Source organism: Podarcis erhardii (assembly GCF_964252035.2).
Source record: "Podarcis erhardii genome assembly, chromosome: 6".
Taxonomy (NCBI): domain Eukaryota; kingdom Metazoa; phylum Chordata; class Lepidosauria; order Squamata; family Lacertidae; genus Podarcis; species Podarcis erhardii.
Window position 1 is genome coordinate 59613640 of NC_138510.1, and position 25383 is coordinate 59639022.

Here is a 25383-nt window from a genome sequence, read left to right on the forward strand (position 1 = left end):
AAGAATACAGTAAAGGGCACCAGGGTCTTGAACAGGAGATTCTTGTAATGAGTGTGTAGTTCACTTAATCGTAGAGTTGGAAGGGATCCTAAGGGTCCCTAGTCCAACCACCTGCAATGCAGGAATCTCAGCAAATTCAGTCACTATATAGTTCAGTCCCTAGGTGGCACAGGTGAGGGGCTGTAGTTCAGTGGTAGAGCATCTTCTTTGAATGTAGGACATCACAGGTTCAATCTCTGGCAACTCCTGGTAGGGTTGGGAGAGGACCCTGCCTGAAACCCTGATGCTGTTAATTAGTATAGACCTTTCTCAGCATTGGTTCCATAGATGTTGTTGGACTACAACCACCATCATTCTTAACCAGCATGGCCAGTGGTCAGGGATGATGGGAGTTGTAGTTCAAAAACATCTGGGAACCCAAGGTTGAGAAAAGCTAATATAGACCATACTGAGCAGGATGAAGCAATGGCCTGATTCCTTATCAGGCAGTTTCCTGCATTCATATGTACATTGCTTATGGATGGAGTCCAAATTTTCCTGTTGCTGCTTTGTTCTTGTTTAAGGGAGACAAGAAAGTTATTGTCTAGTTTCCTGGCTGGTCTCTCTCTCTCAGCTTCCAATAAGTGAGGCCCAGTTGCCAGTGCAGGCCTGAAACTGAGCCCAAACATTTCCCCCTCTGCTAGGACCAACACTTGCTGCAGACACACATTCCTACTTCACCTATCTTCTCATGGTTGCTTCATCCTGCAGCATGGCAAGGTGTGTTCTGCCCATTGCTTCCTCCCAGTGATACCTTGCAGGTATGGTTAAAAGGTGTTACAGCAGCTCCTAGCCCAGAAATAATCAGGTGACACAAGGGCCCGTATAGTAAGGTTACCAGACATTCCCGTTTCCCAGGGACAGCCCCCAGATTTACAAATCAGTCCCTTGACATAATCCATCCATTCCGACTGAAGTTGGAAAGCGTCCCTGGATTCATTGAAAAAAATCTGGTGACGTTACCCTATAGGGCCCTACAAAGCAACATCTGTGGATTAACCATTCCTTTGCCTTCAGGAGACCAGCCTTGAGAGGTACTGGCAACTGGTTGCAAAACAAAACCCATTAACTTCGGAGTAGCTTGTGAAGACATAACAATTCAAATTCTAAGTGCTTTTCATTGTCAATATAAAAAGACAGCTGGAGTCGTGTGCAATTTTGTACATGATATCTTGTTGCATCTGACTGGGAAGTCTGAATAGGAAAGGAAATTCCATGCCACACGCACAAAGCCACTCCTGTTCTCAACATATTTCTCTTTGAGTATTCTTCACAAAGACCTCCTGCTCAGTCAGAAAGTGATAACAGCACAACCTGAGCAAGGTCCTACACTATCTTTGTGATTTGGTTTAAGTGAACCATTAAGTCCAGCCTTATCTAGCGAGAGCAAACATGGATTCTAGAAATGGATAACAAATCTTTATCTGTGCTGCAGGTCGCTGCATTAAACGCCACCTTGTATGCAATGGAGAACCGGACTGCAGAGATCAATCTGATGAGGCAAGTTGTGAGGATGCAGAAAGATTCTGTGATGATCTGGATCCAGTCCCCGGGATCAGTAAAGTTGCACAGGGGTGAGTTGCCCTACCCAAGTGCTATGGTTCTTACACATGATTTAAGCATTGGGAAATGTTCTCTTTAATTTTAACTTGCTATGTTGTGTAGTTTAGAGAACTCCCAAGTTTTAAAACTTCTTAAATAAAGGAGAGAAATTGGAGTCCATGAGTTTATTTATTTTCATGGACTTTGTCTTATAACTCATTAGCAAATTTTGCCTGTTTTGCTCTTCCTCATGAGCATTGGCAGAAAACAAACCACGATCCCTCACTCTGCATTAAATTCAGATAAGGAATTGTGGTTTGTTATATTCAAACTACAATTGATGAGCCAAGAAGGAAACAAGAAAGATTGTATGGAATGAAAGTGAGAGTTTCTCTCTCTCTCTCTCTCTCTCTCTCTCTCTCTCTCTCTCTGTGTGTGTGTGTGTGTAAGAGCACTAGCAACCTCTCCTTACATGCCTGCTCCTGTCTCTTTTGCTCCTGAAAGATACAATATCCTTACACAAAAAGAGGCACAGATAGTGTACGATCCTGCATTCTATGGAGGCCAGTGTGAATCTGTCTATAATGGAGAATGGCGAGAATTGAAGTATGATGCGGCATGTGAACGTCTGTATTACGGGGATGATGAGAAATATTTCCGAAAGCCATATAACATCCACTACTATCAGTTTCTTGTAAGTATTTGTAGGCCCACATTATCGGTAAGGCTGAGTGGGCAATTGGACCTCAGCCAAATATAGACCCTTGCAACACGTGAGCTCCTCTGAAGTTCCATACCATCTACTGCTACCTTTTTAAAATTTCCACTGTCTAGAATATCACATTAGCATGTGATATCAGTTTTAGGTGTTGTATATTTGGGGGGGGCATTCTCTTTATTATATATTATCCACATATCAACCAGATAATATGTGAGTGCGGAAGCATATGCAGATCCCTCTGAACCCTTTCTAGCAGATTTATCTGTAAGACACTTACCAGTGGGGGGCCCCCATGCATCTTTCCTCTACCACACTTGGATGTCATGTGCAATGCTTTTGATGTGCACACCCCTCTAATACACTAGGCACCATAAATGGCTTCTCAAAAGTCTCCTACTTGAGGATAGAGACATCAGGGAGACCTGATTTCTCCATGGGAAGGATAAATTATCCTACAGTTTCCCAGTGGTAAGGCTTACCATTAGAAGTGACAGGAGCACAGCTCTGTTCCTTTGTGCCTCCTACGTGGGTTTTTTTTTGGGGGGGGGTTGAGGGGTTGCTGCCGCTGTAGGTGACATGACACCTCTGGCAAGTGGCAGTCAGTGATTGTGTTGGCAGCTTGGCCCCCATTTTGTATCTTCTGAAATGGCCTGAACTCCGGCATTGTTCTGGGGCACTGGGGTGGGGAAACAGTGGCCTCCATCAAAAAATGGTGGAAACAATTCTGTAAAGTAGTCTCATTTCTTCCACCATGCCCCTCCTGATCACATGTTTAATCAGGGTGGTGGGAGCAGGGAGGAAGAAGGAATGGCAGTTGTGTGGAAGCACTCCAGCTGAGAAGAGAGGGCTTGCTGCTGCCGGTCCTGCTTGTCCAGGGTCTTCAGGAAGACTCTTGAAAAGCAGTTCCCTGCAGCATCAAAGCCCCTGAGGGCTGCATGAGAAGATGCTCTCTTCTCTCTGACCAAGAGCATGGAGCTCTGATTTAATCCTCTGTGGGCTGCACAGGGGTCCATGCACAATCCTCTTGAAAGCACTATTGCAGAGGGCTTTTGGGCAGCCACTTGCTTCTGGTTGAGGCCTCTGAAAACCCGGACGGATCAGGATTTCAGCCCCACTCATCAGCTGATGAACAGAGATTGAATCCTGATGCCTTGGTTGCGCAGCCCTGTTCCCTGCTGGAAACAGGAGTATGTGACCAATGCAGGATTTAAGCCCGTCCTCCCACACAGTGGTATCAGGAAATGGGCATAGCTTTAGGGAAAATGGCCTCGTGGCCCAAACTGGGCTCCCTGGGAGGCAAGGACTGGCCAAAGAAGTAGAAGTTCCCCAGCCTCATTATAGAGGCTAACCACACAGGCACTTCATCCACTCATATAAAATCCTTACAAAAATGCAATGATGAGTTAAAACAAGATGTCATCCTGGTGCATCATTTGAAAAGATTTTGCCACCAAACTCTAGCATTAAAAAAAAAAAGTCTTGCAGTACCACTGAAAACTGCTCAGGTTTGGTTTTTGTTGAGTCTCCAGAGCAAAGGAGAATCATCCCCCATTAAGCCAATATGCTAATCTAAAATATCTCCATCCAGCTAAGATGTTTCTCTTTTCATTCCAGGCACATGCTGATTCTGGCTTTTCTTCAGAGTATTTCGATGATGCCAAGGACCTACTGAATGCCATAAAGAAGGACACCTCTCGAAGTTATGGCTTTACATTTGGCATAAGCCCTGAAGATGTCCCTTTGTCTCTGAGTATAGGCATTGGCTTATCAAAGGGTCAGGGGACCCTGAGAAATTTTACTGAATACGCAGCAAAGGTAATGAGAAAGTAGGCGGAGGGGGCTTCTTATTCCTGCGTTGCTAAATCGCCCAAACACTCTGTTACTGATATTGCTTTATTTCCCTGCCCACATGTTTTCCCCTTGAAACAATAATCATCCTACCTTAATTTGTTCATGTAATTGCACGTGTGATCATTAGCAATTCTGTTTGCCTTCCTTATTACACTGAAGCAAACAGAAGCATTGTAATGGGAATGAAATTGAATTACAAGTAGAACAACGCATACCATCTCTCCCCATCCCTCCTGTTTCATGGTGACATTAAGTATATAAATGAGTAAGTGCTTGGAGTGGCGAACAGAGTGGGGGAATTTAAAGAATTGCACGTCAGCAACAGTTGTCTTTGGGGAACATGTTCCAATGTCACAAATATATCTTGTTTAAATTAGTGCAAACCTGAGTGAATGGCTGCGAGAAGCATCTGTTTTCTTAATGGATATGAAATCTTTGGGAAATCCAGAGATGTAAACAGAACTGGGCTTTGTGTTTTGTCTTGCTTAAGTGTGGAAACCTTGTGTAATGGGTAGTTGCAAGCAGGGACCTATGGTAAAAAAAAGGTAAAGGACACCTGGATGATTAAGTCCAGTCAAAGACAACTATGGGGTCTCTCGCTTTTCACGTCGAGGGATCCAGCATTTGTCTATGAACAAATGGATGAGGGAGCACAGATTGAATTGTAAGGGAGCAGAAAAACTACCTCCCCAAATTAAATTATCAGCTCTGCAACCCTTGCAAGCCCTTTGATGTCTGAAGAATACTTTCCTGAAGTTCCTGAAAGGATCTGCAGGGAGAGGGGCAGTTAGGCTTGGAGGATTCATAGTACATGGCATGTATCCTTTGGTCCCTGCCTTGCATATCACCACTAGCTCTCCTCAAGGTCATAATTAAAGGTAAAGGGACCACTGACCATTAGGTCCAGTCGTGGCTGACTCTGGGGTTGCGGCGCTCATCTCGCTTTACAGGCCGAAGGAGCCGGCATACAGTTTCCAGGTCATGTGGCCAGCATGACTAAGCCGCTTCTGGTGAACCAGAGCAGCGCACGGAAATGCCGTTTACCTTCCTGCCAGAGTGGTACCTATTTGTCTACTTGCACTTTGACGTGCTTTCAAACTGCTAGGTTAGCAGGAGCAGGGACCAAGCAACAGGAGCTCACCCCATCGCAGGGATTCAAACCGCCGACCTTCTGATCGGCAAGTCCTAGGGTCTGTGGTTTAACCCACAGCACCACCCGCGTCCCCTAAGGCCATAATTACATAACCAAAACTCTGTAGCTTAGGATTGTTCCACAAAGAAAATAAAGATATAGTCAGCCCTGCAACAGGCGAGATCTTTTCATTCATTCGTATTCTAATACTAGAGTTGCTTCTCCATCTTTAGAAATTATTTCCTTCAGTTTGCTGTTTAATCAGATGATCATTGTCCACAGCATCATTTTAGATCACCCACTTGGAAAAGTTCTCAAGCATCCCAACATGTTTTGCTTCATGCTTGAAATAAACTGGGATTGTATAAAATGGGGTGGAAAACCTTGTTCATTCTGAGGGTCACATTCTCCTGTGGAGAACCTGCTAGGACCCACATGCAAGTGATGCACAGGGCTAGAGGGCAAAGGATATGACTCTTCCCTTTGTATAGCAGGCTACATTCTAGCCATGTAACACTCAGAGGTTTATACCCACATACTCCTTTTTGTCCAGGCTACATGGGAGTTTATCACTGTTCAAACACATTGTAGCTTGGCAATAAAATTTGAGGGGGATGCAGAGTAGGCTGGTAAGGAGCATGGTCTGGCGAGGTGGAATGGCCTAAGAAAAAAGAAGAAGAGTTTGGATTTGATATTCCACTTTACCATTACCCTAAGGAGTCTCAAAGCAGCTAACAATCTCATTTCCCCTTCTCCCCCACAAAAAACACTCTGTGAGGTGAGTAAGGCTGAGAGACCTCCGAGAAGTGTGACTAGCCCAAGGTCGCCCAGCAGCTGCATGTGGAGGAGCAGAGACGCGAACCCGGTTCCCCAGATTACGGGTCTAACGCTCTTAACCACTACCCAAGGGACAGGTAGAGAGGTATGGAGGGCCAAATTTGCCCCCCAAGGTTCTGCACCCCTGGTATAAGAGCACAGCCTTGCCCTATTGGTCTCTTTTGGTTCCTGCCAAAAAGAAAGAAGGATGTAACTTCAGAAAAAAGTGGATAAATTATGTATTTTGCCCTGCTTCATCTACAGAATGTTGGATTTATTCGAGCTCTTACCAAAGTACAAACAGCCCGTTTCAAGATGAGAAGAGATGACATTGTTCTGGATGAAGAGATGCTTCAGTCTCTGATGGAGCTTCCAGATCGGTACAACTATGGAATGTATGCCAGGTTCATTAATGAGTATGGCACCCACTTTATGACATCTGGGACCATGGGAGGCATATTCGAATACATCCTTGTGGTCAACAAAGATGAGATGAGAAAAAGAGGTTTGCAGGTTTAATTTATTCTACCCGCTTGGCACATTGTAGGATACTAGAAACTAATTCCTTGATACACGTAAAGCATATTGATCAGCAATATGTTGTAATGACCCAGAAACTCAAGATTCCTATTCAACAAACTGCTCTTTTATTCAACAATGTTATGAACCTGCATGCCCAAATGTGTATCTTGGAGTTAATAAATAATTTCCTTCCAGGTATAGCAAAAATAACAGCAATGATAACTCCAGGAATTTCTTGTCTTAAGCCTTGAAATTTCTGCATTTCAAAGCACACGTGACAGCATCCTGCAGACAGACCTAGATAAATTCAAAGGCATTTCTTGACTCGTAAAGTGTAAACAAACAATGTTTTTGGCATTGCACCTACCATTTTACACAAGGTAGCTTTCAAACTGCAGAATGACAGAGATCTGCTAGCTTCAGCTTTCAGCAAATGAAGGCATCCAAAGACGGCATAGTTCTGCCTACACTTTGTGTTCATGTAGCCAAGCTTCTGCAGTTGTTGCCATGCACATTTCATGATAGTTGAAGCATAAAGCCTTCTAATCATCAATGGGAAATTTCCTATAATAACATGATTCTCTTGTTCATTTTTGCAAAGCCATCTACTGTGTCATAAAACCCAGAACCTGCTGTGCCTTCTGTGATACCAGTATATTAGTTATTCTCATTCTCTTCCAAAGGTTCTGGTTTGGTGACTTCATTCTGGGATTCTCTATGGAAAAGGGTGACATCAGCAACACCAGGCTTAGCCAGGTATCTCTAATCTTAGGGAGACTAGTTCAGCATCCCTGGTCTTCACAGTGTGTCTTGGCTCCTACCCAAAACATAGCAGCAGGTGCACCTGGCAAGGAAGCAATGCTTTATTAAAGCAGATTAACAGTGCAGATTCAGTTGCGAGGAAAGAGCCAGATATAGTCCAGAAGGTTTTACAAGGCAAAGGGTTAGCAGGGAAAGTCTGGTCTAAGAGCAAGGGCTAGGGTTCATGAATCCAAGATAAGTAGTGAGAATTACACAGCTGCACAGGAACTGTGAAGTTGTTCCAACAAGTTTCCCCACCTACTCACCAAGCTTTTAAGCAGAGGCAGAGAATGCCCAGCTACTCACAAGAATCTTGGTTGTTTGCAGAAACTCCTGGCACACAATTAAATATATGTAAGTTTAGGGGTTACTGTCCTCAAAGAGAATCCTGACCCACTGTAGCCCTTGTTTATTTATTTATTTGAATGATTTATATCCCAGCTTTCTAAGCTGAAGTGTACTTAAGGTAGTTCATAATAAAGCAAATTGGCAACACCATCATGGGCAGGGACCATCACTAGCAACTCACTAGCAAGTTGTGCACTCTGTCATTGCTCTCTTTGTGCCACTGCCTACGTCTTTGTCAAACCTAGATTAGGGTCAGCAGGATTCCCAGTGATTTTCTGGATGAGTTTCTCTGTTTCCCATTTTTCCAATCTTTCCAATCTCAGTTCTCCACATTTCCACAACAGCTTGTGATTATCTTTTTTTATTAAAAAAAACAAACCTCCTAAAAACTCACTGGCATTATAGTGATGATTTCTCCTAATATATAAATGTTTGCATGCAATTTTGACTAATATACATTTTTGCAAAGCAATTTCATCCCTAATATAATGCATTTTCATCTGCTATTTTCACTAACATTTATGCACACTTTACCGCCATATTTAATTTTTTTTGTACACATTCCTTCGCTGGAGAACTGCATTTCAAAATTTGGAAGAAATGTGAATTTTGAAGGATGCCTGCATTTCAGTCCTTTTATTGTTTTGGAAAGTGTGAATTAGGTCAGTTCACCAACTGAATTGAATCCCCATTCCTGCTTGGGAGTAGGGAGACTGCTATAAAATTCCCAGTCCCCTGCCAGCCGACTGCAGCCCATCATCCCTCCTTCTCTCCCGTTAATTTATTTGTCCTTAATATTCTTGGGAAAGTGTCTTTCCTGGACATGAAGGCTGAATGATAAAGAAAAGAGCTTGCCAAGAGGGGCTTCAGGAAGCTGACTGCCAAGTGAAGAGGAAGAATGAATTAGCAGCATCTAGACAGAGCCATTATTTTACTTTATATTTTGCTTACTGTATTTCAGAAGTGCTGTGATTTATTGCAACAAGATGGCCCTACTGTAAGGAAAAGGGAAGTTGAAGTTCTAAAAGAGACAAAAAATGTGTCCCAGAACGGACATAATTTTTACTTTTATGTAGGATACTTGTATAATTTAATCTACAGTGCATACCATAAAAAGAGGGCACATTTATCAAGCTGGTGCTCTGGTTAAGTGCTACATTGAGTAAGGAGACGCAAATCAATGGTTCAGTGAACAGCAGCCCTTTACTTCAGCACGGCTAGCGTCTGAAAGCAAATGTTTTCTCGAGAATTATGGGTTTGTTTCCCTTCTTTTAAATATGCTGGTGATGGATGCAACTGGTACCCACTCCGGCATGGATGGCCTGATGAAATGCTGCAGAAAATACAGCCTCGAGGGTTTGACTGCTGAAGCTTGCCTTCACAGTCAGGGTTGGAGCAATTGCTAGATTAAGACTGTGATCCTATATACATGTACTTGGCAGCAATTTCCCATAGCCGCCCATTCTGGCTTCTGAAATTTAACCAGATATTGCCCATGCACTTTCAAGTGTGTTTTTACACTTGGAAGGCAGAAGGTCCCAGATTCAATCTCTGTCATCCCCAGGGAGACCCCCAGGGAGCTGCTGCCAGGCCATGAGTGAGTGAGACCAATGCTCTGACTTGGGCTGTTCCGTTGATTTTTTTCTTCTTTTAATGAAAGCAGAACCCTGTACCCACAAAACAAATGCTACACTTGGGTGCATGTAGAGCTGCAGTTGCATACAATCCTAGCTTTTTTAAATCTGATGACAGTTCCTGTGGATAATAATAATAATAATAATAATAATAATAATAATAATAATAATTGTATTATTTATACCCCACCCATCTGGCTAGGTTTACCCTGCCACTCTGGGTGGCTCCCAACAGCACAATAAGACATCAAACATTAAAAACCTCCCTAAACTTGTTAGAAAAGATAATACAGTGGTACATCTGTTATGTACGTAATTCATTCCAAAGGTCTGTTCTTAACCTGAAACACTTCTTAACCTGAAGCACCACTTTAGCTAATGGTGCCTCCTGCTGCCGCCGCGCCGCCGCTGCACGATTTCTGTTCTCATCCTGAAGCAAAGTTCTTAACCCGAGCTGCTATTTCTGGGTTAATGGAGTCTGTAACCTGAAGCGTATGTAACCTGAAGCATATGTCACAGCAAGGAAGTTAGAGGAAAGTAGGATCCTCGTGAGCAGCCCCAATGTTATCTTTTGCTCTTTCTTTCAAAGGAAAACGCTTTTGTTTTATGACTTCGCTGAGAAACAATGCAATTTACTTGTGGTTTATCACTACACAGAAAGAGATTTTTTCCCCTTTTGTGATTAATTCAAAAATTAAAAGCATAAATCAATCTAATTGGTGGGCCATATTCATATCATTGGATTTGCATCCCGTAATAAGCAATCTTGTTTACTCCTTCCTTAAATTGCCAATATTTTGTATGATCATCATTTTGCTGCTTCTGCTGCATTCAGATTGATCAGCCTTGGATTCTTCCCCCCTGTGGCAACCAATAACAAATTGTATTGACTGGCCCTTGCTGAAAATAATTACTTAACAGGAACAATAATATATCAATTAATCAGAGTGTAGTTCAACTTTAATTTTATGGCACTCAAACAGTGATAAACAATAATCATTCCTATTGCTTACAGTAAATATATTTCACTCGGTTGTGTTGTTAACAGTTGTAGACTAGTTAAGCACAAGCCATTGAATACTATAGATTTATTAATACACTGTCAGCAGGCAGCAAATGAATATAAATTCAGCAATTGGGGAAATTTGTTTTATTAGCTGTGGTAAAGAACTGACCAAGCTATAACTTTATTGAGAGCCTTCTCTCTAGGGAGCTAGAAGCCCTAACTTCTGTTAATTAGAAGTTTTGCCAAACAGCGCAAGCCCCACATCTTAACATGTACACTTTCAGGATTGAAAAAAAGCAAAACTCCAAACTGTGGATTAAATCTGGTATCTGCTTTAACTAAAATCTCATAACAGTAGCTGATTTCGATTAAAATTTGCCATTCATGTGTTCCCCTTTTCTCCCTCAGTCTCTGCCTTCATTGCAGCTGCAAGGAGAATACAGTGGTACCTCGGGTTACATAAGCTTCAGGTTTCAGACTCCGCTAACCCAGAAATAGTACCTCGGGTTAAGAACTTTGCTTCAGGATGAGAACAGAAATTGCGTGGCGGTGGCGTGGCAGGCCTCATTAGCTAAAGTGGTGCTTCAGGTTAAGAACAGTTTCAGGTTAAGAACAGACCTCCAGAACGAAGTTCTTAACCCGAGGTACCACTGTAATTCAGAAGCTTTTGCTTTCATTTTTAATTAAACACAGTTTGTTGTTTCATTCAAATGTGGCAAACTGTGGTTAGTCTTAACTATGGAGTGGAAGAAGCTGCCTTTTTTCAACAAGCCATAGTTGAGGTTCATCACAGTTTAAAAGCTTCCAGTCTCCTTGTGGCCACACCAGAAGGGAGGGGAGGAGAAGCATGCAAGCCTAGAGTTTGTTCTGGATCCTTTCCATTATAATGCTCCATAGTTTTATATAGTATTTACCCCTTTGTCCACATATATCCAACTTCTCAATGGCTGATTAGAGGCACTTGTGATTTGGGGTGGGGCCAGGAAAAGTCTTTGCCCGGGTCCCTTCTTGTCATGCTGAGGTTGCAGTGGTGTGTATACCAGTAGTGCTATTTTACATTTTGTACAATCCCTAAGCACAATGTTAGCAGCACCAAAGCAAATAAATAACTTGAGTAGCTGGTAGTCATTCTTGTGACTCTGATCCACACTGCTGGTTGGTACATCCCCTTCTAAGTACATGGTGCAGCATGCCACACTGATAGCCAAATACTAGAGGGAGGTGAAAGGGGACATGACCCAGCAGAGAGCATTGAGCAACGATGCTGTATGATCTGTCAAAGAAATATCACCCTTTACAATTGATGGGAGACAAACAGGGCTCCACAGGGCTCCTCCTATGTTTCAAGAAGAAGAAGAAGAAATCAATAGACGTTCTGCTGCTGACTCCAATGGAAAATGAATGAAGTTCTTTGCCTGTCGTAACATCAATGTAACCAAATGACTGCTGAGCCTTTTTGCAGCAAATTCTCTCAAAATTGAGATTACAAATCAGTGTTGGAACGTGTAACTTCAGTTGCCCTCACACATTTCTTGGTGGTGTTTCTAACCTTTTTTTTATAAAAAAAAAATGGGCTGGGGCTTTATTCGGTGGCAACTGTAGAATAAAATTTATATTGTTTTCAGAAAGCAGAATTGTACTTACTGCTTCACTGGTGATAGCTTTCCAGGTTCCAGCTATTGATTTTTTCTTTCTTTCTCCCTTGGACAGTGACTAATGAAAAGTAGCTCAAATGGAACTGTACGTTTTCGAGTTATTGTTTGCATACATGTATTGAGTAATATCTTAACACTTGAAGATTTATAGTCAGTATCTAGGGATATAAAACTGTGATTGACACTTGCCTTCCCTCCCTTTCTCTCAGGGGTTACAAGGGACATGGTAAGCTCCTGTTTTGGTGGATCCTTAGGGTTAGGCTATAACCTTGATGACGCAGACATAACCATAGGTGCCAAGGTGTCCTTCAAACGCTGCTCAAAGGATGCAGGCCAAGACACAGGTAGGAAATGCATTCACGTTTTCCAAAAACCTCTTCCTCTTTTTCTTATTTGAAAAGGATATATTGCCTTCCAGGAAAGTTGAATCGTTTGCTAAAGTCATTCTTTTGTAATCACAAGGACCACACCCACAAGAACAGTCCTATACCTCTCCACTTTCTTCCAATGGGGCTGGTGTAGTAGAAAGTGCTGTAGAAGTCAGCGGGACCTACTTCCATATTGTGTTTAGGGAGAGGTGCATTTGATAATGATAATGCTCGCTAATAATAATAATAATAATAATAATAATAATAATAATAATAATAATAATTTATTTCTACCCCACCCATCCAGCTGGGTCTCCCCAGCCACTCTGGGCGGCGTCCAACAGAAGGTTAAAAATACATTAAACCATCAGTTATTAAAAACTTCCCTAAACAGGGCTGCTCTGTTAAGTGCTCATGATGCTTCATTCATGCAAGGCACTCGATATGGAGCTTCTATTGCTTGATCAGGAGGATGCAGCTAGGGCAGAATGCTGCAGCACAGCTCCTGACAAGAGCGAGACCCTGTGCTCAGAGGAAAGACATGCCCGTTCATGGCTCATTCACTTAGCTGCTACCCACACCACCATTTGCAACCTTAATGTCGTCCTATGTGTCCCGTTAGTAAAACAAACAAACAGCAAATAATTTAATTTAAAAATCCTTAATTGTCTGGCATTTTCAGGCACTTTTACCACCTGCAGCTGAAAAAGTGCAATGCATGCGATGCTATTATACTGTTATTACTCTCATCTTGAATTGTCTTTAGATAAAACAAATAACAAATAAAATGAAGATCCTCCTAAGTGAGCTCAGGAGCACACAAGTGGCATTTGAGCTTCCTTTGGCATCTTACCTCTATGAGTGTCTGCTAGGCCATCGCCTTGTAATAGTGCCTTGCTGTCAAATGTCCTCCACCGAGTCACCTTGACGAAGCAATTTTGACTCCACTAGTGGATTCATAGAAGCGAACAGTAATCCATTTCATTGCCCAACTTTCCAGACCGTCAAAAGGAAAAGGCAGTCATCGAGGATATTATTCCCCGGGTTCGAGGCGGAGACGCAGCCTCGATTGGAAGGCTGATGGGAAGCTGGAACGCCAATGCATACCGTTATTGGGGGAGGTCATTAAAACTTAATCCCACTGTTATTGATTTTGAGGTAAGCCTTTTTCTTTCAGTTGTAGAAACGCCACATCTCCAAAGGATTGAAAGTGTACTAGACCAGATCATTTTATATTTTTATTGCTATTCCATCTTAGGACAGGATTAAATGTAATGGGCCACTGATCTGCTGACCTATTTCACAATGAGCAAATGCATTTTTTTTAAAGCAGCACCTTCGAAGCAAGGGAGATAAGACACAGAATCTATCTCGAATATCGAAGTTTCAGTTCATTGCAATATGGCAACTAGCTTGTCAAAAAGAAGCTTTAAACAGTCATATTCATCCATGTTATATAATTCTTGGAAAAGTAGAAGCAGAATCATGCACATTCCCCCTCCCCAGGATAGCTCTAAAGCATGCATGGCCAAACTCGGCCCTCCAGCTGTTTTGGGACTACAACTCCCATCATCAGGACCAGAGGTCAGGGGTGATGGGAACTGTAGTCCCAAAACATCTGGAGGGCCGAGTTTGGCCATGCCTGCTCTAAAGCATCCTTTCTGCAGAAGGATTCATATGCACAGACAGGTGACATGGAAGTGGCGCAGGAGACTTGTGGAGTGAACTTGTGGAGCAATGGGTATTAAGAAGTCCTGCTGGGGGTGCATCTACAACCATGCAGCTTTGATGCACGGTCTATGATAAAGGACAGCAGGGAGATGGGTGGATACGAAGCTTGCAAGGATACTATCACAGTTCAGATGGGCAGTTGGAGCAGATGCTTTGCGGAGCAGAGTATGGGGAGGAAGTGTTGCAATCCATCCGTATCGGACTTCTAAGGCAGGTTAGCTGTGCAGCACCAAGTGAGCAGCTAGCTCCACAAAAAGCTAGAGGTGAGTGGAGGCCTTATGAATCTCTTCCCACAGCCCATGTTTCTCCAGGTTTAGCCCCTGGTTTGAAGACTGTGTGGTTGTAAAAGGGACATCCCTGTGGCCCAAAGGGGGTGTGCAACCTGTCTGTATTCCCTGGTTTGAAGACTGTGTGGTTGTAAAAGGGACATCCCTGTGGCCCAAAGGGGGTGTGCAACCTGTCTGTATTGGCTGTACCAGAAGCTCCTGATTTCTCTGCTGAGCCAGGCTTGGTGGGGTGGCACCCAAGAGGGTTCTGGCTTGGGAGCTGAGAAAGAAGCCATGATGTGCTCTAGAAGGTCCTCCTCCAGAGCAAGGCATTGTGAGTGAGGCCGCATGGATGGAGCCTTCACCACCGGTCCTTTGCTGCAATGGGGGCAAGTTACTATTTAAAGTGACCTAAAACCATTATACTTGTTTACCACCGTCATCCAGTGCACTATGGATGATCTCACCTATAGTGCCTCACTCTGAAGAAGGACCCCTCTGAGCTGCTGCTTTGTTGGCAGTTGTGTGGACAGGCGAATGGGAGGGGGCTTCAGAGTGACTGCAGGAAGGAAGGTTGAGGTGATGGGGTGATGGTGCTTTGTTTTTGAGGCTCATCACGAGAAAAGGCTCTTAGCAGTTCCTGTGTATTCTCTGCACAGATCTTCCATTAATGCTGCCCAAAACACACTACTGTTTGCCTGTAGCCTATTCTATAACCTTTAAATGGCTGCTGCAGGAGCTCTGCCAGTGCTTGTAGTTTTGGAGCGGATTCAAGCACCCAATAATTAGTTATGTCCACTTGAATGTCCCCTTATCTTGACTCATGGTTGTTTGCTAAAAGACCTTGTGTAAATATTGTTCCGGAACATCATTTTTCAAGGCCATGTCACAGCTCTTCTGTGGAAATCCCTACTGCCCTTGTGAAGTACAGAAAGCAAAACCTCTGCAAATAGACTGTCCTGTGTGGTCCTGGCAGCTCTAAGCGTTACTTGTATCTATATCTTGCTCTTTGCTGTTCCTTCCTGGGTGTCTCACTGTCCTCCTTTGTGCACATGCACGTACACACCCACCCCAGGATGGCTGTTTGACTGAGGGTTGAGACAAAATGGTTTCCCTGATCAGGTGCAGGGCAATCCTGATTTTCTGTGGTTGGTTTTTTGCTTTGTACTGCAAGAAGTTGTTTTTCATTTGTTAAGATGAGTTGCTGCCCTGGCAGCATATTTCTGCAGTGTTCCTGCTCTCTGCTTGTGGTACATTATGGCTTGTGCTGCAAAGACTGATCGTGAGGATGCATGGCCCTTCTGTGGGTGCCTTATGCCCTATGCCACAGCATAATGGGGGAGGTTGTGACCAGGTGAGTTGCAAGCAAGCTCAGTCTACTGTCCAAGTGCTGACTATTGCAGGGCAACTTCAAGGTCCCTGCTCACACTTCCTTCTTACAGTTCCTTAAAACTTGGGCCAGAAATCCCTTCAAATTTCTTCAGTCTTCCAATAGCCTTTCAGATAGAGGGCTGATCTCTGTAAAGTAGGACATATGACCGCTCTGGAGTGTGTGAGGTGTCCTTATTAAGGGAGAAGTTTTCTTCAGGCCACCCACTGCCCAGCATTGTCAGGTAGCCTACCAAAGGGCTTTCCAAGCTACTATTTAACAGTTATTCTGCCAGTTTTGAGAAGCTATTCCTCCTGGGTATTGCATTTCCAACCCTTTACCCATCCATTAGCAACGTCACGGATAATTCCCCATCTGTTATTCCACAGCTGCAACCCATAACTGAAATACTGCCTAGAACCAACCTTGCCAATATTGAAGCCAAAAGGCAAAACCTGAAGAGAGCTTTGGATGAATACTTAATCGAGTTCAGTGCCTGCCGCTGTGGGCCGTGCCAGAACAACGGTGAACCGGTGCTGATGGGGTCCTCCTGTGTTTGCGAGTGCCAGCAGGGTTCGGAAGGCCCAGCATGTGAGAACACAAGACAGAGGGGTAAGGTGAAACCATTGGAGGGAAAGGTCTGCTGAATACATCATTCTGACTCTGGCTAATTGATACCTCCCGAGATCTATCCATCAATCAACACCTCCTTTCGATGCCTTTGATCATCTTGCATGCCAGGCAACCTAAGGGGCCTTATACAGAAATAAAATTAACAGCTCAAGTGATTATTATAAGTAAGCCAGGTTGAGCAAAGAAGGTTTTAGAGGTAACAAATGTTCCAGTGTCATAAATCATACCAGAGGCGGCAGGACCTGAGCCAAAGTATGGCACCAACTGAATATTAATGTTAAAGTCTTGCAGCCTCATCCCTGGGGCAGATGTGGGTGTGCCTAAGCTGATTTATTTCAGCAGGTTTTGGAGCACCTAAGTCTGCATAGGATCAGCCCAGTCCTCTTGGCAAGTCTTGCTCAAGGTGCCTTTGCAAGGTTCCATTTCTTGTCTTTAAGTTTCTACTCATAATGTATTGTGTCACAGGTCGTCCAACGGATGGTGGTTGGAGCTGCTGGACACCATGGACTCCCTGCCAAGCTGGATCTAGAAGGCGGACAAGACAGTGTATCAACCCAGTTCCTCAAAATGGTGGAGCCATGTGCGCAGGGAAGAGTGTAGAAATACAGGGATGCTAACATCTTGCCATGAGTGGGTTAATGAGTCGGGTTGCCAAACAAGAAAATGATGGTATGAGTGCTGAGTCAAATGCATTGGGCTATTAATATCTGTGATAAAGGTGCCCAACAGAATGAATAAAGGGGAGGGAATTGGGGAGGGGGCGCATTGCTTAGGGGCTAACAACTATGGCAGCTATTCTAGTTGTCATGTATAAGGCTGCAATGAAAAGGAATATAGTCCCCCCCCCCAAAAAAAAAATATGAAAGGAAAGGGACTGCCATGAGTATTACTGGCCTGCAGTATCACAGATTGACAGTTACAACAGGGCTGTCCAGTAGCTCACCCTCCATATGCACATTCAGTGTGCAGAGCTGCCTCAGGGTTATGGTTGTGCAATTTCCTCCACCATGAGACCAGCTTGCAACTAAATCACTTCCACATTTCCATGATGTGGCAAGTGTGGACTTAGTTGGAAACTGTGCATGGAGGAACAAGGTGTTACACAACCACTTCACTACAAGGCCAAGTGGATACAACCAGAGTTTATCATGTCTGTAAATCTCATGGCTGATTCATATAACCACTTTTTATGCCCCCTCCCCCCTTGCTGCTATGACTGGGCCATTTCAGCAGTCTAACAAAGCCCTGTTTTCTTATTTAGTCTCCACAAAAGGCCATTTTGTGTTAGTTTTGCAATAGTGTGCCAAATCAGGAGCTCATGCACGTAGTTTAACACCGCCATTTTCCTTCCATAGTAACAAAAGTGTTACCCTGGATGGGAGAAAATGGTCCTAGGTATGGTCATGAGATGATTGGGTCCTCACAGTCTTCAAAGACTGTCTATTGAAAGCCTGAGTCCTGTTAGGACATTTTGATGTGGCATCTCCTTCTCAGACTCATGTAGAGATACACTGGTGGGGTGAGAATCGCAATCACTGAGCAGACCATATACATTGCCTCTTCCATTCACCACCATCAAGTGAACAAATTTCTGAAACAAAGCAATCCTCATCCTTACATGGTACTTAGATTGTACAACGAATATTGCACCCTTATATATTGTGCTTCTTCTAAGTACAATTGATTCCACTTGAATACCCCTTCCAGACAATTAGTCCCCTAGGTTTTCAATCCCAAAGGAAGCCTTAGCGTCCTTTTTAAATCTCTCTCTCTCTCTCTCTCTCTCTCTCTCTCTCTCTCTCTCTCTCACACACACACACACACACACACACACACAGTACTTTTGTAGCCCATGGAATCACACAACCAAAGCATTTGACCCAGAATTCAGTGCAACTCTTTTGGCAGTCATATCAAAACACATTTCTGTAAATTCTTCCGATCTGGTTCTGAAATGTTGGCAGCAGATATGCACTTTTAAAGAAAGTGGATCAATCTGAATTGTTACAAAGTAAAGATAATAAAAGCATTTTTTAAAAAAACAACAACAACCAGATGCCACTTATGTCAGAACTACATAACATATAGTGCAGCATATGCTTACAAGTGGGCAGAGGGAAAATGCTCCACAGGTACCCTCCATCCTATACATGCATCGCAGAGAGCTATACAGAAAGGAAAGAAGGGCTCATACACACCATTCATCTAATTCATTCAATTGATATACTTGCTAATATCAGTAACTGCTTATTTGCTTGAAAAATGACACATTCCTGATTCACAGAGCATAGAATGGACTGGATATCAAAACAGGGGTGAATAGTGGACAAGAAAACCTGAATAACGCTTTACTTTTGTTCCAAGCAGATACACTGCCAACCTCAAAGATTCTAAAATCCAGGCTGCTATAATTTTTAACATAACGTGATGATGAATAAAAGAATCATAGTCACATGCAGCCTGTCCACAGAGGACATTGCTGCACAAATGAGGCTATTTTCCCTTTAAGACTGGCCATGAATCATCTATTAGAACACCAGCATTTTATCTCCAAGGGTTCCAGAGCTGGAGATGTTAACAGTCCAGTTGATTTAGGAGCCCTTTTGGAAAACAAGACATAAATCTCAGTACAGGAATATGCACAAGATTGAACTGATTCCAAAGACTGTAGTTGGGAGTCCACAGCAATATGCTTTGAATGAATGACTGCAAAAAACCAATAAAAACAGGCACAAACAAACCAATGCACACAGTGAATACCAACCATGCTGCATTTGATTTTGCTGTGCATTTTGCAAAGGAATTAAAGAACTATGATGGTGGACTGGCTGTCAATAATAGAGGAGGAGAAAATTAAGCAACATCATGCTTAAAACCAGGTTTCCAGATAGCCCCTCTTCATTTGCTTCTCCACCCAAGAGTTGATTGTGTCTCTCAGTCGGCTTAGCTGGAAGGACTAGAGGGCATGGACTGGTAAACACAACAGCTGCCATAGGCTAGAAGAGCCATGAGAACAATCCTTGTGACCAATGGGAGAGTGCAAAAACTGGGAAAAGAAACCTATATCCTCTGACTTTGATGTGCTAGATGCAGGTGTGTGGCTGCCAGGAGACGCTGGGTTTGAACTGGGAATCTTTGGAATTGTGAACAGTGCTCCATGTGGTGAGCCATGAAACTACACATTACAGCTGCTGTAGGTAGTTTAGGGCCTAGACTGACTCCATCTAACTACATAAAAAGAGCGGTCCTGAATCAGACCATACGCCCTTTCATCCTATGCTCACAGTGACCAACCAAATGCCACCGTAAAGCCTGCAAAGTAGGAGAAGAAGAGCTTGACACACTGTCCCCACTAAGCCTAGATACTGGAAGGGATTTGAGGTCTTTCTGGCATGTTTCTGTATCCTGTGGTTGTTATTTGGCCCTGACTTTTGACTCGAGTTGGGATAACTTAGAGGGACTAACTGAGCAAAAGGACAAAATGAGCACATTCTTCACACAGAGCTGCACTCAGAATGGTTATCTCACACTGGAAGAGACTAGAGTGGTGGGAGGCAGATCCTCTCCTGACACTGGGGCTGCTGCTGCTTATTTGGTCAGGGTTGGGGCAGTGGCAATTTTGGCATGTGGAGGTACACCCATGGGAGTACCAGCTACTTCCATGCTTGATGAAGCAAAGTGGAGAGGACAAAGAGAGAATGCTGAGATAGAGCCACTACTTAACAAAATGCCTTTTAATAACAGCCGTGGTCTTGAGATGCATGTTTTCCAACAGTATATCGATGAGCATTTAGAATTTATCGTAGCTTCACTAACTTGACTGCTTTACACCCTGGAGGATTAGACCAATGCTTCATGTGACCTTTCTAGATAGGAAAAAAAGTCTTCTTCTTTTTTAACGTTGTGTGTGGAATTTTTTTTAGCTCTTGTCAAAATGAAAGCAATTTTCTTTTGTTCGAAGGGCTACGCCATGCTGTTCTAAACACCAAGATTTGATTTTCCTGTAGAAAGAGAGAAACCAGCTGTATAACGCTTTCAAATTGATAATAATTCATGGTTTTGTACAGATGGTGCAGTATTTTGCCATTTTTATAAAGGGGGAAAGAATCTCTATTTTTCACAAAGATCTGAAACCACATATATTAGCTCCAGTAATCCTTTAAGGTTCTGATCTCACACCAGGCTCCAAACAGTGGTTCCCAGCTTTGCTTATGCTTCCATTACATTTGAGACCCAGCGTAGCTACCTGCTGTATGCTAATGTCCAGAATGCACTGCCCAACCAGAGAAGGGGGATGTCCACAAGCTACACATGATGCTGATACCTGGGAAATATAGTCTCGTCTCTTGTTTGGGCCTAGTGGCGTCATCACACTTCTGTGATGTCCGTAAAGAATTAAATGAGCGAAACTCAGACACCAAACAAAATTGTACCCAGCCTCTATATGTTCTTCAAGCTAGTAGTCATAAAAACATTTCAGCCTTTGAAAAATAAAAAAATGCAACCCCTTCTCATCACATCCCCCAACCCAAAATCTGGAAGACTTTATAATTTGTTCCAAAGGACTGTGGTTTCATTTTACTTCCACAACAGCCCATTAAGTAGGCTAGGCTGAGAGAGAATGCTTTACTTGATAATTTGTGGCTGAATCATTCCCACACTTCCAAGACCAACACTTTGGGTACTACTGCACCAATCTGGCAAGCATCATGTTTAAAAATAAGCAGACAAGCAGGCTTGTTTTTGTTTTTGTTTTTGTTGGTACTGATATCCTTCTGTCTCAAGAGACAATGGAATGTGCCTCCAGGAATGCAGTAAAATTGCTGGAGAATTACGGCGCCTGCTGTGGCTGCAGAGACTGCTAACTGCTAACTACAGCCTCCCATGTTGTTTATGCTGCATTAGAAGCAGCAAAGTGACCTCTCCAGAGTGCAAGCCTGGACAGTGTGACAAGAATCCCCTGTATGTATGACAAGAATCCCCTGTATGTATGTGTATGTGCAGCATGTGTATACAGGACTCCCCTGTGTATTTATCAACATCTGGAACTGTATTACTGAAGCCTAATATTCTATAGCAGCAAACTATTTAGGACTTTAAGGTGCAGCTACGTGGATATCTTACCTCAGATCCCCAACAGGTAGTATGTAACCATCATGGCTGTCAACCAGCTTTCACTCTTTCTGAACTTCTGATGCAGCACACAAAAAAGCCAAAATGCATTCAAAAAGGTATATTCAAAGCAAATGTATTTGGAGAAATGTGTATTTTGAGAGAAATTGTGGAAATGCATATTTTGAGAGAAAAATCTGTTTAACTGTGGAAGAAAATCTATTTAAAAAGATACATATTTTAGTAGATATGAAATGCATATTTTTGTCTATATGTATATATATATTTAAATGCTAATTAACAGAGAAACAGGATAGTAAGTACATGTGCAAAAGTGACATAGACTGAAAACAGATTGATTCACCAGGCACACACCCTTCCAGTATACAAATTGGATGGTATTTAAAAAGACACTAGAAGTAAAAGACACTTAAAGGAAATAATTAGCAGTAATTGAAAATGGAGAAGGTGTATGCTGGCAACATGTTCTGCAAGACAACCAGAGATCACTCTGGGTGGAATGTTTAATTCAATCAGTAGAATTCAGCCCCTATTTCCTATCTCCTTCCTGAAGAGTTTAATATGTCTGAGCCCTGGCAAAAAGACAAGGAAATGTACAGGAAGGCTATACACCGCGAGCCACCTAACAAATGGCAGCAAAATGCCCCTTTTGAGGCTCTCTTCAAATGTCAAAGAGAAATCTCCTCAAGCCCAAGGCATTCCCCCCTGCCACACACACACATTTTATCCGAGGCTCACAAATCCTTAACAATGAAAAACAGGAGTTTTGTGCAATGAAGCTGAAGTGCGGGGAGAGAGAGAGGGAGAGAAAGAGAGAGAAAGGAGAACCTGCCTGCCAGGCCTGTAAAAGATTATGAGCAATTACACATTTACAGTGCTAGTCAAAGAAACTAATATAAGCTGTGCTGAAGGGCCCAGCATGTGAGCCATACCAGATGAGATAAGGCGCAGCCATTTTCTGGCCTAAATTAAAAGCTCATAATAGGAGATTTTCTTTAAAAAATAATAATACTACAGTTGCCATCCACTTGTAACGAAGGAATTCTATCCCCATATACATACTGACACACATCTGAGGCAGCTGTTATCCTACATATTTTGCAAGGCGTATCTTCTGGGAAACCTGATTTCTCTATGTCCGACTCATGTGATGGTGGCACTTGGGTTAAAAGGTATGGGACACAGATGTGGATGTGAACAAACAGGCTTATTAACAAAAAGAAGAAGCAGTGTATAGTAAATGACTGAAGGCTGTGCACCTTAGGTTTTCAAGGTGCAGAGTCAAGATAGCTAGATAAGAGAACTGCTGAAAATGGTAGAGGCAGAGAAAGGAGTCTTCTGTCTGTATGAGAGTGTTCTCCCTCTACCTGACTTTTCAGTTCTCTGAAATCAGCCCTCACCAATCTCAAGATGTGACTCCCACACTACAACACTCATCATCCCTGACCAAGCTGGCTGGGTCTCAGGTTCAGATTTAGGGTGTTGCAGGCAGTTCCCACGCATAGGGAACCAAGCTGAGGAGGTGCAAAATCAAGAAGATCTATTGAGAAGATCCATTGGGGGTGTGTGTGCCAACTTTTGGGCTCACTTCAGAAGCCGTATTTACCAATGATTACCAAAGTCTGCCCCTACGGGGTCTCGTAGGAATTGTAGTTTAACAGCATACAAAAAGCATCAGGTTCTGGAAAGCTACCATATAGGTTAGGATTTACTTTTTACCGCAAGCGAAACAAAACAAAAATGAGAAGAATCTTCACTGGAAAAACTGGCTGTTGATCTCCGGAGGTTTGCCTTGAACATGAGAAAAATACTTGGGCATAATAATATCTTCAGAGATTACCTTCTTAACAGACATTCTTTGAAGAAGTACTACATACCCACATATTCGTATGCTAAGCATAATTTAAATTTCCACAAAGCAGGCCAGAGGTTGTGGGGTTGTGAGTGAATGGAAGAGGAAGCAGTACTGCTCAACACTACACATAGCTGAAGGAATTCCTTCAGGAGTAGGTGAGGTTAGTCACTTCCCAATGTATAGGTAGCTGCTGGTAACCACAAAGAAGAGGAGAGCTGAGGCAGGAAGAAGGTCAGGATGGTGCAAGTGCAGCAGCAGCAGAGCCAATCCAACACTCCTGCCATTGCATTTGCACTGTGCTGACTTCCCCACTGCCTCACTCCTCCTAGCTGCTGGCAGTGAGCTCCACATTGGGAAGCCAGGTAAGCAATGTCACCCTGCCAACCTCTACTGAGAGGAAATTGTGCGTTTATACAAGAACAGGGAACCTTTGGTGCTCTAGATGTTGGGCTGTATCTTGTGTATCTCTGACCATGCTGGCTGGGTGTTATGGAAACTAGAGTCCAGCAGCATCTGGAGGGACACATTTCCCCACCCTTGTGCATGTGCAAAGGGGCATTTCCAGCATTGGATTCAAGTGTGTGGTGTATATTTTGATTCCCCCCCCCCGGGCCTGGTGAGTTATCTAGAGCCCCCCCCCCCCCGAAAAACCCTTGTCTGGTTTAATCCCCATCAAGAACAACTGCTGTCGGCATTCATATACTGCATGGTAGCCTGGATTGCTTGTTGTAATACTGAAAGCCTTTGCTCAGAGAATGTGCACTCTAATCCAGAGCAAATATACGCTGGCAACTCACGGTCAGAGTATTTGCAAAGGAGAAAAAATGAATAAATGTGGAGTTTCACCCTTTTTAGAAGTACTTGCACTATACATTTATAAGTGCTTATTGCCCTGGGCTCCTTTGGGAGGAATGGCAGGATATCAAATAAATAAATAAATAAATAATAAAATTAAATCTGTTTCCTGATTAATTGAGGCTCTGTTTAAAGAATTAATTGGCTGAATATCATGGTCTTAGGGAAAAAGCCCAAGAAAATATTTTGATTATTCCCAATCCTTTCATTTTCATAATGAGATGAACACCTCACTGATTTTTTTTGCAAAGTCTCTGAGCCCCCCCCCCAGCTCCCCAATACTGCCACGCTGTCATGAGTCCTGATTTATTTTAGCTCAGTGAGCCATTCAGCATTATGATGTGGTGTGTGTTTGAAACAGCAGGTGCAATTGATAGATGCAGAGTGAGCTTCCAGCCTCTTGCCAGCTTTGCTTCATATTTATGCTCAGGAACGATGGTGAAATTTACATAAAAGAATTTACTCTTGTCCAGAAAACAGCTCAGTCAACTTCCATTCTTTACTCACTCGAAAAATGACGAGCAGTTCTGAAACTGGGCCAAGGTGGTGGGGGAGCTCGTGTAAAAACACTCCAAATCATAATTCAGCACTGGAAATTCCAGGGACATCATTTTTCTGCTTCTTTCTCTGCACACCACTCACATGAAAAGGGTCTATTGTGACGCCTTGCTTCAGATATGACCATGGCTGGCACTTAATCAGTTTTCTTTGGCTGTGGGTGCACCTCAGAATTTGCTCTTTTAGTTTTCAGATTTGGACTTCACCTTTTCACCCAGTTGGGTTTCCAACAGCAATAAAATGCAAAGTACAAAACAGCAATCAAAGGGCATAAAAACCAGCATATTTACTGTGGCCATAATGAGCCAGCTTATGAGGTCAAAGGCCTGCCAGCAGAAGGTCACTGGAGACAGGGGAGCTCAATGGGCTTCCCAGAGCCTGGGAACAGCTATGGAAGAGCAGGAGCAGCTCACCAGTGGCAGAGCCATAGCAATAGCCTTCCAGCAACAGCCACTTGCTTACAAGGCAGGGCGAAGTAGTGGTGTGGTCAGGGCAGAGTGGATAGATCGGTGGAGACAACCTAGTGCTCCCACAGTGGGCCATGCAGT

General features: G+C 43.2%; 1 protein-coding gene and 1 long non-coding RNA gene across 2 annotated transcripts in view; one reads left to right on the forward strand and one right to left on the reverse strand.

Moving 5' to 3' along the window:
- The window catches only part of C8A (complement C8 alpha chain), a 28089-nt gene extending 11032 nt beyond the window's left edge, over positions 1-17057 (forward strand). Inside the window, exons 4-11 of the mRNA XM_081867203.1 lie at positions 1475-1613; positions 2086-2275; positions 3917-4117; positions 6366-6606; positions 12277-12411; positions 13436-13593; positions 16191-16413; positions 16900-17057. Of these exons, the coding sequence (XP_081723329.1) occupies positions 1475-1613; positions 2086-2275; positions 3917-4117; positions 6366-6606; positions 12277-12411; positions 13436-13593; positions 16191-16413; positions 16900-17051 (1439 nt within the window). The 3' untranslated portion in view covers positions 17052-17057. The remainder of the gene's footprint in view (positions 1-1474; positions 1614-2085; positions 2276-3916; positions 4118-6365; positions 6607-12276; positions 12412-13435; positions 13594-16190; positions 16414-16899) is intronic.
- Positions 17058-18111: 1054 nt separating this feature from the next.
- On the reverse strand, positions 18112-19772 carry LOC309344658. The gene is made up of 2 exons (XR_014157811.1): positions 18276-19772; positions 18112-18237 (listed from the first exon to the last, which is right to left on the reverse strand). It is a non-coding gene; the product is annotated as an uncharacterized lncRNA (long non-coding RNA).
- Between the last annotated feature and the right edge of the window lie 5611 nt (positions 19773-25383).